General features: G+C 39.0%; 1 protein-coding gene across 1 annotated transcript; it reads left to right on the top strand.

The window, feature by feature from the left end:
• Positions 1-1,150: 1,150 nt before the first annotated feature.
• On the top strand, positions 1,151-2,538 carry LOC110589425 (dnaJ homolog subfamily C member 15-like). Its single transcript, XM_044916213.1, has 2 exons — positions 1,151-1,204; positions 2,161-2,538. Exons 1-2 carry the CDS (start codon positions 1,151-1,153, stop codon positions 2,536-2,538), a joined length of 432 nt encoding a protein of 143 aa, XP_044772148.1.
• Positions 2,539-15,081: the final 12,543 nt, after the last annotated feature.

Raw genomic sequence — 15,081 nt, 5'->3', positions numbered from 1 at the left:
TTTTGCTTTGTTCATTTGCTCTGTTTCTTAAATTCCACATATGAGTAAAATCATATGGTATTTGTCTTTCTTTGTCTGACTTTTTTAGTTAGTATTATACCCTCTAGGTCCATCTATGTTGTTGCAAATGACAAGATCTCATTCTTTTTAGGGTGAATAATATTCCACTGTACATACCACATCTATATTCATTCATCTACTGATAGACACTCGAGCTGCTTCCATAATTTGGCCATTGTAAATGATGCTGTAATAAACATAGGGGTGCACATAACTTTTTAAATTAGTTTTCTTTGAGTAAATGCCCAGTTGTGGATCCTAACTATTTCTATTTTTTCAAATTTTTTGAGGAACCTCCATACTGTTTTCCAGTGTCTGTACCAATTTGCATTCCCAACAGTGCATGAGCATACAAAATAATGAAACTAGACCACTTTCTTATACCATACACACACACAAAAAAACCCCTCCCATCTAAATGTGGGACCTGAAACCATAAAATTCATAGAAGAAAACATAGGCAATAATTTCTTTGACATCAGCCATAGAAACATTATTTCTAGATACATCTCCCCAGGCAAGGGAAACAAAAGCAAAAATCAACTATTTGGTACTACAGCAAAATAAAAAGCTTCTGCATAGCTAAGGAAATCATCAATAAAACAAAAAGGGAACCTACTGAATGGGAGATGCTATTTGCAAATGATACATCTGATAAGAGGTTAATATCCAAAATATATAAAGTACTTACACAACTAAATTCCAAAATGATAAATAATCCAATTAAAAAATGGGCAGAGGATCTGAATAGACATATTTCCAAAAAAGACATACAGATGGCCAATAGACACATGAGAAGATGCTCAACACTACTCATCATCAGGGAAATGCAAATCAAAACTACAAAGAGATATTACCTTATACTTGTCAGAATGGCTAGAATCAAAAAGACAAGAAAACCTTAAAAAAATATATAGGTATATGCATTCCCTTTTGACATTTATATACACTGTTCCTTGCCTTGTTTTTTCTACTTCATACAGCTCTGAGATTGATCCTTATCTGTGCATATATATCACCCTCTCATTTTGAAATGGCTGTATGGTATTTTCTTGGATTGATTTACCATATTTTACTTCCTTAGACCCCTATGGATGAACTTTTAGGCTGGTTCTATTATTTTGCTGATATAATCAGGCATGTAGTAAGTGTTCTTTGTTTGGGCATATCTATAGGACAAACCCCTATACCTGAAACTGCCAAATCAAAGGGAATGTGCATTTACAATTTTGATAGGTAGGCTCAAACTGCCCTCCCAAGTCTACCAACAATTCATGAGAGTGACAGTTACAGGACACTCTCACCCGGCACAGTGTGTCATGGTGCTTTTGCTCTTTGTGAATTTATGTTATACTGTGGGAGGCAAAGGGTTAACCTCAGACCTGGGCTAATGGGACAAGGACCTCAGAGTCCTGTTTCTCCAGGAAGCACAAAGTTAAGCAAATGTGGAATGTTGTGTCTCTCTCATCTGCAGTGTGGCACTGCTCTTGGCCTGGGGGAACCGTGAACCCACATGCAACCTCAGGCTACCATGAGGACAAGGGTATAAAAGAGTGTCGGAGGGATCCACGCAGACCTCGAGGTTTACCCACCTAGGAAGTTGCTTGGTCTTCTGAGGAGATGAAGATGTGTGCAGCTATATTGATGAGGGAGCAGAAGGCTAGCTGAGGAGAAAGCATAAGCTGACACCCTGCCACCTACCCCTCCCCCACTCCTGGGTGGGACATGTGCCGCTTTCTTCCAGGAAGCTCCCAACTATCTTACTGTTAATGCTTTACTAGAGGGGAAAACAACCTTAACTTGACAAAGGCGAGGACTCAGGTATCCTGTAGGTCGTCTTTAGCATATGAAAGTTCCTTTGAAAACCTCCCTTTTTCCTTACCTCCCCCAACCCCATAGTATAGAATCAATTACTCATCACAACCCCAGGGCTGCTCTTTCTGCCCATGGTCCTGCCCCCGTGCTTTAATAAAACCACCATTTTGCTCCAAAGATGTCTCAAGAATTCTTTCTTGGTCATTGGCGCCAGACCTCACCGCACCGAACCTCACCTATATTCCAAAACCACATCAATATGACTTGTCCCCTGCATCCCTTCAGAATCTAAGCGACATCAGTATTAGTTTAAAACCTGCTGTAACGCGTCGCATTGCCACGGCTCCCCGTGATGGCATCGCCCCTGCTGGCGAGGGTCTGCCCTATGCGGAGTACTCGCTGCCGGTGACCAAAGGGCCAGACGCGGACGTCGACCAGGGACTGAGCCTTTCATCCTACTATAAAGGAGGATTTGAACAGAAAATGAGTAGGCGAGAAGCTAGTCTTATTTTGGGTATAAGCCCATCTGCTGGCAAGGCCAAGATTAGAACAGCTCATAGGAGAATCATGATTTTGAATCACCCAGGTAAAGGTGGATCTCCTTACCTAGCAACCAAAATAAATGAAGCAAAAAACTTGCTAGAAGCAACCACCAAACACTGATTGATGCTTCAGAATCATTCTGAAGGAAAAAAAGGGGGAATATAAAACAAAAAAGTCCTGTAAAGTAGTCTAAACCACGGTGTTCATAATTTTCATACATGTACTGACTACAATCATTTATTCCACTATCAAGGTATATAATAATAAAAGATTAACAATCTAAAAAAAAAAAAACCTGCTGTAACTCATGAATCTATGCAGGTGCACAAATCAATGGTTTAAATTTACACTTATTTTATTATGAGTGAGGTGGAGCATTTTTTTTCTACAAGTTCAAAGACTTTTTTTCTACTTTATGAACTATCTATCATGTTCTGTGCCTACTAGGGAGGTTATGTTTATATTCTTGATTTATAAATGCTCTTTATATGTTACAGGATGGGTCACTTTATTGTATGTGTTGCAAATATTTTTTCCAGTTTTTCGTTTGTTTTCTGACCATGTTTATAGTATTTTTTACCATGGAGAATCATTTCATTTTATGGTTATACGTCTCCATCTTGTGCTCTTAAGACTTGTGGATTTTATGAAGTCCTGTCAAAGGTCTTTTTTATTTTAAGTTTATAAAAGTTTTCTGTTTCCTTCTGGTTCTTTTATTTTTTTCTTCCCCCCCCCCCATTTTTAGTACTCAATATATCTGGAATTTTTATTTTGGTATAAAGAGTTAGGTAAAATCCAACTTATTTTTTCCAGATTATTACCTAAGTCAGTGCCTTGATAATAAAAGCTTTCATACTCTACCACAAGGCACTGTTATAAGCTCTTTTTCAGAGTTAGAAATATTAGACTTTCAAAATGCTTACGATATCTCTCAGCAATATAGAACAGATTATGCCAGTAGAAAGCTAGAGACATCTAATGCTCTATTCCACCTTTTTATTAACTATTCCTAAGATACACAATATAAAAGGATTTGTAAATTTTCAACAGGTATTGAGACTTTAATTTAGGTAAACATCTGCCAGATGTGCAAAGGATTGTCCACTAGCCGATACAAGATAAAGGAGAGTGCCTGTCCACCCACCCCCATGCATACCTCTTCCTCAAAAAGAAGAGGCTTTCCCTGACCACATGGGAAGACACAACCAGAAAGGAAAGGAGCCACTCTCTGAGGCTCCAAGGTGTGTGTGAATTCCTCTCCACATGGGTAGCTTTTTTTTCCCCCCAGAGAGTTCTAGACAGTTTAGTTCAAAGACACTATTTCTCAACCACATAAACCAGAGGTATACGTGGGTTTGGGGTTAAGTCTCTATCCATGGTAAAGAGGTCAGCAGGAGGCAAGGGCTGGACTTTGGAGAGCCTGGTGGGTTGGACACAGATGGGTATGCCCTTAGGAGGCAGAGATGGGAAGTGATGAGCATGAGTTCTTCAGTCCTGTCTTACAGAAACAAAGCTACATTTTAATTCACATTTTTTAAAAGCCCTCTTGAGAGCAAATGTCAAAGAAATCAAGCAAGACAGTTCTTAGTGCAATAGATTTACATATCATAAATAATTGCTAAACATCAGCAAACGTGGTTGGGGAATGTGCATGCCAGCCATCCCATAGTTTAAGATCTGGGATGATGATTCTAACGGCAACAAACTAAATGAGAAACAGTCAATGCAAATTGATCCACCAGCTAATGAGAAAACAGCAGACCTGGACAGACCTTTTACCTTCCAAGGAAACGGGGGAAACATCGCAGTTTATAGGAAGATGTATGGTATTGGTCAGGGATCTTGGTTGCATTAAATGGAAAGCAATTATAATTACCTTAATCAAAATAGGAAACTTAGACGTAACTGATGGCTAGGGGATAAGGGTTGAAAAGAGGCAGAAACCAGCAAATTCAGAGACCTAAAGAGCAGAATGCATCAGTTAGACTCTTATTTAAATGCTACACAAATTGCCTGGCTGATTTAAGTGAAAATAAATTTGCTGGCAGCATCTTTAAGGCCCAAGAATTGACAGAAAGACTGGGGAATCTGGCTCAGAAAATGGTCAGGATCAAGAAGAGACATGTGAATTCTGCATTCACAGTCATGTGGATTCTTTCCACAGGATGAGTCCGAAGATGGCACATCCACCTCAGAGGCTAAACGCGGGGTGCCTAAGTGTCACACAAGTCCCAAGTGACAACAACAAAAAGCTACCACTGGTACCATCACTTCCACCCCTGGAAACTGGCCATGGCTGTCACCACTGCAGACAAACTGTGAATTCTCTACTGGCCCAGGTATTAGCATCACTACCTTCAGAATCTAGGTAAGTCCATCTTATTGGCCAAGTCGTGTGTCCAGCTCCTGGCTTTTTTTTTTTTTTTAAAGATTTTACTTATTTATTTGACAGAGAGAGACACAGCGAGAGAGGGAACACAAGCAGGGGGAGTGGGAGAGGGAGAAGCAGGCTTCCTGCTGAGCAGGGAACCCGATGTGGGACTCGATCCCAGGACCCTGGGATCACGACATGAGCCAAAGGCAGACACCCAACGACTGTGGCACCCAGGCGCCCCAGCTCCTGGCTTCTTGCAGGACCTGACACTTCATATCTGGCTTTTTAACTTCCATTGTGGTAGACTGACTCAGCACCCACCCCCCTCCGCCAAGGACCATACACTGGGCAGTGAAGGAACTAGACAAATGACCACTCAATCAGCACCCTAAAAGGAATGTTCTGGGAAGAACATCATTGCCACTCCTGCTAAGCACCAATATTGTCACCCCTGGACACCACTGCTACAGCCCCTGCCTCTAAAAATCACTTGGAACCAAGTCCTGGCTGCCAGGGGAAGGGACAGAGGGAACATCAAACCCTCAGGCTTCCAAAGAAAAAGACAAGCAATAAATAAAGTTCCATTAAAAGGAGACTATAGAACCCAAAATTCAGGAGGGGATTTTTTTTATATTTTAGAAAAATATTTTTTAAACCACATGCTTTGGTTTTTTCATTTAAGTTCAAGAAAACATGGAATCTATAAACCAAAAGAGAAAGAGAGCAGGGTCCTGGTTAAGGGAAGGATACAAAAGGATTAATAAGTGGTGCTTGAATTTAGTATTGCTTTCGAGACTGCAGAAGAGAAACCGGTGAAGAGGAGGAAAGGCTCAAAAGACTTCCCTTAGTGCACAGAAGAAGAGCAAAGAAATAAAAAGATGAAAACCACAGATGCTATGAAATGAAGAGCCACAGAAACATAAGCAAATGTACCGGAAAGGGAGCCTAAGACCTTGAAAATAAACAATCATCACAGATATAATAACAGAAAACTTCTCTGAAGAGAGATAACAGCTTAAAGTTGTTCTCTAAGAACCAGCCATAATTAATAAGGAACAACACATGAACAGGTGACGGGGGTTAAGGAGGCACTTGTCATGATGAGTACGAGGTGATGCATGGACGTGTTGAATCACTGTATGTACACCTGAAACTAATAGAGCACTGTATCTTAACTACATTGGAATTAAAATAAAAACTTAAAAAAGAACACATAAATATATCCCAATATATCCCGGTGACTTTCAAAATTACAAGAATAAAGGAAAAAATTCTATGAGCATGAAGACAGGGAAAAACTGATGGCACACACACACACAAAAAAAACAGAACAAAATATCAAGCTAGATTCAGACTTTTCCTTTCAATCACACCAGATGACTGCCCTATCCTTAGCAGAACACCTGCTTTGAAAATACTGGAGCCCATCTAAATACAAATCGCACTAAGAAATTCAAAACTAAGATATGAGTAGTGAGCACTGAAATTCCATAAGCATAGCTTTGTGTAAATACTTGTAAACAGGCTAAAAAGAACAAAATGGGGGCGCCTGTGTGGCTCACCTCGGTTAAGTATCTGCCTTCCACTCAAGTCATGATCTTAGGGTCCTGGGATTTAGCTGCACATTGGGTTCCCAGCTCAGCAGGGAGTCTGCGTCTGCTTCTGCTTCTCCCTCTCCCCCACCCCTCTCCCCCTGCTCGAGCTCTCTTTCTCAAATAAACAAATAAAACCTTAAAAAAAAAAAAAAGAATAAAGTGAGGGGCACCTGTGTGGCTCAGTTGATTAGGTGTCCAACTCTTGATTTCAGCTCAGGTCATGGTCTTGAGGTTGTAGGATCGGGCCCAGCATGAAGCCTGCTTGAGATTCTCTCTGCCCCCCCACCCACTGTGTCCGCACGCAAGCAGTCTCTCTCCCCACCCCCCAACAAAAAAAGAATAAAATGAATGTCAGGGGCACCTGGGTGGCTCAGTTGTTGAGCGTCTGCCTTCAGCTCAGGTCATGGTCCCAGGGTCCTGGGATCGAGCCCCACATCAGGCTCCCTGCTCGGTGGGAAGGCTACTTCTCCCTCTCCCACTCCCCCTGCTTGTGTTCCCTCCCTTGCTGTGTCTGTCAGATAAATAAATAAAATCTTAAAAAAAAAAGTCAGAATTTATTTGAAAAGATAAAAATTAACAAAACTACTAATAATCTTAATCAAAATGGCTTTTTTAAAGAACGTGAAATTTAAGGGAAAGTAAATATGTGTTTTCCTCATGCTAAAGTTAAGGAAAAAGAGATATATTAAATTTTTTGATGCTAATTGAAGGAAACTATAATGAGGTATTTTTAATTAAATGTATTTATTTGTAGAACTTATACCAAGTTGTGTAAACTGTAAATCATTATAAGAGAAAGAAATTTTTAATAAAACATTACATATAGTATTGAAACGATTTGAAGTAGGAGTGTTAAAATAAAAAACTGAGACTGGCCTCCAAAATTCCCTGAGCAGATAAAACCAGTTTAGTCATACAAACAAAGCTGAAGTCAGCTTATTTTGCAAGACTAACTTCACCTGGGTCATTTCTTGCTTTTGCTTCTGGGAATAAACAAAACTTGAACTACTTCCCAAGGTTGACAGGAAGTAACCACTAACCAATTTCCTGTCATTTAAAGAAATTCTAATATTATAACCAATCACTGTGATGGAACAGAAGGCAAGCTGAGGACAAAGCAGAAGGTGACATCCCACAATCCCCACCCCCACCATGGGACATACATGACATTCCTCAGGCACTCCTGGCTGCCCTAAAGCTAAGGAAAGGAAAACAAATAGTTAACTTATAGAGATCACAATCCTGCAAGACATGAGTCTCCCTCAGTTTACAAATGTCTTAGCAATTTACAAGAACAAAGCGTTTCTATCAATGGCCTAGCTTCCAGAAGGAAATGTAGATGTCCTAATAACCTGCAGCCCATCCACAGATACTTGAATTGGGCAGAGTGTAAAGTTCCTCCAGGAAGTTCCCAACTATCTTAATGTTAATGCCTTACCAGTGGGGTAAACAACCTTAACTTGACAATGGCAAGGCCTCCGGTATCCTGTGAGTCTTCTTTAGCATATGAAAGCCCTTTTGAAAACCTCCCTTTTTCCTTACGTCTCCCAACCCCATAGTATAGAATCAGCCACCCCTCACAACCCTCATGCAGCAGCTCTTTATGCCCATGGTCCTGTCCCCGTGCTTTAATAAACCACCATTTTGCACCAATGATGTCTCAGGAATTCTTTCCTAGTCGTTGGCTCCGGACCTCACCCCACTGAACCTCACCTATATTCCAAAACCCCATCAACTGTGAAGAATAAACAGTGACTGCTTTCTCACCGTATCAGCTTTGTAACAATATACCCCTGAGCCTCACTCCGTGTTTTGGTTTAAGTGCGCCCAGTTTGCAAGCTTTTTGGGGTGTGTACAATCGCTTTTACTAATTACTGCTTTGCCGATTCATTTGTTTTATTTCTGTTATTTCTGAACTTTAGACATTCTATGGCATCAGGAGTGGGATCCAAAGAAAACCCCCAATGAGTCAGGTGGGTGAGCAAACAGGTGCTGGTACTTGTTAAAAGCAAATAATTTAAATAAATGTAAGATGAAAGTTTACACTAAGTTAATGGATATTCCTTGAAGTTCTAAATCATTTCCAAATAAGATAAACCTTAAATGCTAAATATGGTTATCTACTTTGGCTTTTTAACTTTTTATAGAGAGAGAAAAGATATTTGGGTCTATTGAGTAAACATGTTTTGTTCCACACTGAAATATTTACTACAAGGAAGAAAATACTTCTAGGAATTGTGAAAAGTATTTAAAATTGCTTATCTAGGGGCGCCTGGGTGGCTCAGTCGGTTAAGCATCTGCCTTCGGCTTGGGTCATGATCTCAGGGTCCTGGGATCGAGCCCCATGTCAGGCTCTCCGCTCAGGGGGAAGTCTGGTTCTATCTCTCTCATGCTCCCTCTGTGCTCTCCCTCCCTCTCTCTCTCTCTCTCAAATAAATAAATAAAATCTTTAAGAAAAAAAATATGTAATTGATAATCTACTACAGGATACTAAATATGATAGTTCACAATTGCCTGATTCCTAATATTCACTGGAAAGCAAAGATTACCAATAGTTAAAATTTATAATCGATATGTAAAAATAAAATTACTAGAAATAATAAAGGTAAAAAATGACTATATATGAAAAGCAAGTAAGGAAAATAGAATATGGTGGGATTTTATGGATAAGGAAAGATATGAAATCATGAGTTTTGGGGGCTTTTGTTTCTTTGGTGTCTTTTTGGTTTGGTTTGGTTTGGTTTTCTGGTAAAGGAAAAAAGAAGGTAATTATGTCCTAAAGTAAAATGATTGTTCCAGAATAAGAAAGGAAAAGGGACAAAACCTAAATGGATATAGAAAGTTGTAAAAGGTTTGTGGAAAAGGAATCTTGAGAAAGGAATTTTATGTGTGGTCAAGCTAAGATTGGGATGGATTTATTTTTAAAAGAGAGAATTTTAATATCAAAAGTATACTGATGCAGAATTAAAATTTGGTTTTCTCTCTGTTAAAAGGATAAAGTGGGGTTTGTTTTTTTTTTATAAGATTATTGGTCTGCTTTTTATTAGGAATTATAAATAAATTTTCTTCACCTATAATGTAATCTGCCTAGGAAACAAAGATTGTGTTTCATGAATATATTTCCTGTGCTTAACATTGTCTCTTTCAAGTCTTTGATTACTTCAAAAAATAACCGAGACATCTCTATTAAAAGAGCTAAGATTTTCTACAACTATATAGCTTTCTGTATTTGGCTTTGAAACCTTTTATTTGTCACTTTGGTTGAATGAATGAGTCAATTGCATCTTGTTTTAGATCTTTAACTATGGCTATTTTTAAGGCTTTTGTCATTCACAATTATTCTTTTACTCTTGATTCTTCTTTAAAAGCATTCAGATCGGGCGCCTGGGTGGCTCAGTCGTTAAGCGTCTGCCTTCGGCTCAGGTCATGATCCCAGGGTCCTGGGATGGAGTCCCACATCGGGCTCCCTGCTTGGCAGGAAGCCTGCTTCTCCCTCTCCCACTCCCCCTGCTTGTGTTCCTGCTCTCACTATCTCTCTCTGTGTCAAATAAATAAAATCTTTAAAAAAATAAAAAAATAAAAAATAAAAGCATTCAGATCATTACAAACAAAAGTGCTTCATCCTCAAAGAGATTCATGGAAAAGACCCTAACAAGTACTTTACAATGCAGGTTTCAGGTTTCTGGTGACTTTTTTTTTTTTTTAAAGATTTATTTATTTATTTGAGAGAGCGAGAATGAGAGAGAGAATGAGAGAGAGAGTACATGAGAGGGGGGAGGGTCAGAGAGAGAAGCAGGCTCCTCGCTGAGCAGGGAGCCCGATGCGGGACTTGATCCCGGGACTCTGGGATCATGACCTGAGCCGAAGGCAGTCGCTTAACCAACTGAGCCACCCAGGCGCCCAGGTTTCTGGTGACTTTAAGACCATAACATTGGACTGGGTAAGAATTTCTAAACTTTTAATGGAAAACTGATTGAATCATAAAGCTGCTAACCCAAAATGAAGCAAAACAATTAATTACATAATGCTGAATGAACTGATGAAGAGGATTATAATTTTTATGACTTCATTTAAAACACTGCTAGTTCTCTCTGTGATAAGAACCTTTTCACAGGCCTGTACTGAGTTCCGTGAGGATAAGAAACTCTGAAGGGGAAAAAAAAACCCACAAACAAACAAATAAACAAAAACCATTGCTAGTTCTTTAATGTTTTGTCTCCCAGATTCAAGGGATTCCTTTTTCTCCTCTCTTTTAAGCTATCTATAACTTAAAACAATTTTGGAACAAAGTTTGAAACATCTGTCTTTTGCTCCCTACCTGATCCCTCCAGAATTTGGAAAACTCTTACTAAATATTCTTGTTTTTCATGACAATGTATAAATTTGCATGAGTTCAAAAAGAATCTGTTCTTCTTCTAACAGGACACAACTGGACAAGGCTTGGCTTCCTAGCCTCAAGAGGGTTTTGAAAGTCCAATCTGAAATTCCTTATGAGAAGTTCCAGCAAAGCAGATTTAAAACAGCCTATATGGTCAATCACTATTCTTGCCACACTTAGTAAATAATCAGGCCAAGTTTATTGAAACTAGACTTAACTTGCAAACAAATTAGTCCTACTGTGGTTACTTTTGATAGAAATGGGGATAATTAAAAAGAGGAAAAATTGTTTCAATAATACACCTCTGTAGATAGCAGATTCTAGTGTTGTTGTCTTTGAGGGTTTGTTTTCTGCCCATCAACTAGACTAGATCCTGAATTCTTCCAAGTTTCCTCCAACATTTAGCTAGAACTCTCCAAACTAACATTTTCCATTTCCTCTGACTCTTCTGACTTGGAATCACTATAAAAGTAAAACTACCCTTTTCCTGAAGCCATGCAACTAAAGCTGGACAACTTGATGTAACTTTCATAGAAATCAGCACAACAGCTCATGTGTGGACAATCTCCATGCCTGTTGCTATGCAGCCACTCCGAAAGCTCACTAGGGACATTCACACTGAGAACCAGGAATATCTGTCAGATCGCTGCTGCCTGCTTTCACTCTGTCTAAAGATGCTTAGAACCCAACACCTAGAAATTTTCTCAACTGGCTGCCCTCCAAACTCGGAAACTAAATTTATCATTTGCTTAAACTATTAACCTTTGTTTTCCTTCTGTTTCCATAGAAATGGCTCTCATTAAATAACTGATTGCTCACATCATAATGAGACCACACCAAGGTGAAAATTCACCTGCAGTGCTGCCTCCTTAACTAAAACATCCTCATATTCATCCTGTCTTAAGTAATTGTGAGGATATGTGTTCGCCAAGACATCGTGTTGTGCCTATAACCCATTTGAGTTATTCAATTGGTTAAATCTTGACTCCTAGAGTCTCTGCCCTGGGAAATTTCAAAATCCTTGGCTATTGTTCTCCTTGGGGTCATCATATGAACACCTCTAGTGTGTTGTATATTCTCGAGGGTTTTAAATGCCCTGCCGGTCAGCTCCCACTCACACGCCACGTGGTATCCATGAGGATCGGACAACCGGGTGAAATCAGCCATAACTATATAAATGATGAAGAAGTGACTGGTGTGGGAAACAAAGGCAGAAGAAAAATTATTAAATTTTCTTACTATCTAGAGCCCACTGACAAGTCCTTGAAACAGGCAGAGTGACATTCCTCTAGGGACTCAACTGCCTCGATGTTGACACTTTGCTAAGGGCAAAAGGTAGTCCTAGCCCAACATCCTCCCCTCAATCCTGGATCCTGTAAGCCTACCTTAATATAGAAAAATTCCTTTGGAAAATTCCTTTATCTCTAAACCCCCTAAGATACGTGTTGGCAATCATCCCCCAAGCATATGGCCCACTGATATATATCTGAAGGGTCTCATGACTAAGGTTTTATTAGACGGTAATAAATGACTTTTTTCCAACAATAGCTAGCCCCCTCAAGGTCCTGGAAACCTTGCTTCCAATTCCACACTTACACTATCCCCAACCCCCTCCCTACTTGAAAGTCTATAATGGGCCACTCCTTATGACCCCAGTGCAGCTCTTTCTGCCCATGGTCCTGTCCCCGTGCTTGAATAAAACCACCTTTTTGCACCGAAGACGTCTCAAGAATTCTTTCTTGGCCATTGGCTTCGAACCCTAACGTCTTTCCTACATCAGTGACTACACAGCCCTCCGGCCTGACAACTCAACTAATGGAAACAGCAAATGTGTGATTCTTCAGCCTGACTACATCAACAGTGGTAACAAGAATAACACTATACCTGTTGGTCATATTCTCAGCCTGCTGAGAGAATGACCAAAAGGGGGGAATTCTTAAAGCCAAAACCAAACCAGAGACCAGCCTTGAAAATTCCCTGAGCAGATAAAACCAGGGTAGTCATACAAACAAAGCTGAAGTCAGCTTATTTTGCAAGACTAACTTGACCTGGGACATTTCTTGCTTTTGGTTCTGGAAATCATAAGCAAAACTGGATCTATTCCCCAAGGTTGATATGAAGTAACCACTGACCAGTTCCCTGTCATTTAAGAAAATTCTAAGATTATAACCAATCAACAGTCACTGCTTTCTCAGTGTATAAACTTCTTTAGAACAATATACCCCTGAGCCTTGCTCCACGTTTTGGTTTGAGTACTTCTGGTCTGCAAATTGTCTTTTTGCTGTGTGCACAATAAACTTTTACCAGTTACTACTTCCATGATTAACTGGTTTTATGTCTATAATTTTTTAAATTTTTGACAGGAGCTATGAGTAGGTCTTTGGCAAAACACAAAACAAGATGAAAAAATGAGATTGGAATTTCAGCTCGACAATAAGTGTAAATCAGTTAAATACCATCCTGAAACAAAAAGACACCTAATGCATATCCAAATAAAAGTGCACCTACACCCTATTTTCAAAAATCTAAAAGTAACACAGAAAGTTTAAAAGTGAAAGACTGGACAAAGGTAAACCAGACAACAAAAGTAGAGGCCCGTCGCTCATATCAGACAATGTAAATTCCAAACCAAAGAAAATTGTTAAACTGAACAAATAGGATTGTATTACTTTGGGTGAAGGTACATCTACAATGACATTCTGATACAAAAAGAAAAACAGTTTATATGCCAGGTAACATAACATTAAATATAATAAAATAAAATCCATTGGAAATAAAAGATGTCAAAAACAAAAACAAAAAGCACTATATAACATTATATTAGCTCCTATATAACTTAGAGACTTTGAAAGGCAAAATAGAAAAGAAACAAAAAGGCTTAAAGTAGTGGTTTTCAAACTTGAGTCTCAAAAGTGTCTGTGGTGAGGGATAATAAAAGATACTGAAAAGGCAGTTTGGACCATCCATCCTCATCTATCAGCATCCCACAAGACCTTGCATTTGAAAAACATAGCCTGGAGAAGGCAATGGGGTTGAATACGCTTCATTGTTTTTAAAAATGTCCATGACATTGATTCAAAAGTCAGGTTCTAAATTCAGTGTAGGTCAGTATTTAGGTTTAAAAGCTACTTACAAGAGCCCACAGAACCACATCAAAGAATCAAACGGTGCCTGCACTCCGTGAATCTATTCTGCAAAGGGTTTTTTTGCTAAAATTCTGTTAGTAAATTTCCATTATCCCAGCTGTCAATCAGTTATTCATGCCAAATAATTGGAAGGTGATGTGCTTTGATTTTTTTTTAACCAAATAAGCTCAAAAACAACAACATCCTTTGAATGATTTTTAAAGCAAGTTAGATTTTATTTTTAAATGAGGTTTTTGGGTATGTATATGTGAGAAGTATTGAAATGACACATACTGTTTTCAGCCACAAAATCAGGTAAGGATGAAACATTCCAGAGACATGCTTTCAAAATGCTCTTTCCTTAGCACCAGATTCTGTCAAAAACCAGTTTCTCAACTTGTTAAAACATCACCTCAACCTTGAATGGACACATTAAATGGGCTAGTTTCTTCAGAAATGTCTGCTGGGTCACCAGAGGGAAAAAAATCATCAAAATTTGGAATGCTTATCTTTCTGCGTGAGCAAAGAAATGTATTTCACTTTATCTTTAAATCTGATGAGTCTTTGAAATCTTTTACCATGAGATAACCACCTCTCCTCCATGAGGGACAAATAATACCTATGGTCACGGCCCTTCTCTTCTGAGTTTGTTATAAAGATTCTCCCACTTTTTTAAAACTGTATCAAAAACACTTCTGATTTGAATTTGGTGTATTTCCTTATCTATGATGGAGGCATTAGATAAATTTCCCATGGGATGCAATCCGTGACTCACCCTTGGACCCATTTTATTTCAGTAGAAGCAGCTGCTCCATCTGTAACTACACTTACTCTGTTTTCCACTCCTCTCCTCCATAAAACAGTGGTGTTTTTAAAATTGTTATTAAAGAAGTAATGTACTGTTGAAAAACTATCTTCTTGAGCACACTCAGAGAATGTATTAGAGTGGCTCACCATACATGCACAATGTGCTTTGTGCATTTAATTACTGAAAGATCATCTTGGACACATTCTTAACGGAGACATCTGTACTTTTTTCCAACTGTGTTTAGAAAACCTCCCATACTGAGCAGTTTGTTCTAAAACTTGTTTCTTCAAGTTTATAGCAATGGATTTTACCTGTTTTCAAACACTTTTTGTTTGGATTGGATATCATATAACTTAAATATGGCTGAAAAAATACAGATACTT

Source organism: Neomonachus schauinslandi, chromosome 6 (assembly GCF_002201575.2).
Source record: "Neomonachus schauinslandi chromosome 6, ASM220157v2, whole genome shotgun sequence".
NCBI lineage: Eukaryota > Metazoa > Chordata > Mammalia > Carnivora > Phocidae > Neomonachus > Neomonachus schauinslandi.
Note: the sequence above shows the minus strand (reverse complement) of the source record. Positions and strands in the feature narration are given on the sequence as shown.

Excerpts from the sequence above, each read along its gene's own strand:
- LOC110589425 (XM_044916213.1), top strand. The coding sequence starts at position 1,151 with ATGGATGAACTTTTAGGCTGGTTCTATTATTTTGCTGATATAATCAGG. Across the intron at positions 1,205-2,160 it reads CTGATATAATCAGGCATGTA|AATCTAAGCGACATCAGTAT; the intron begins GTAAGTGTTCTT and ends GCATCCCTTCAG.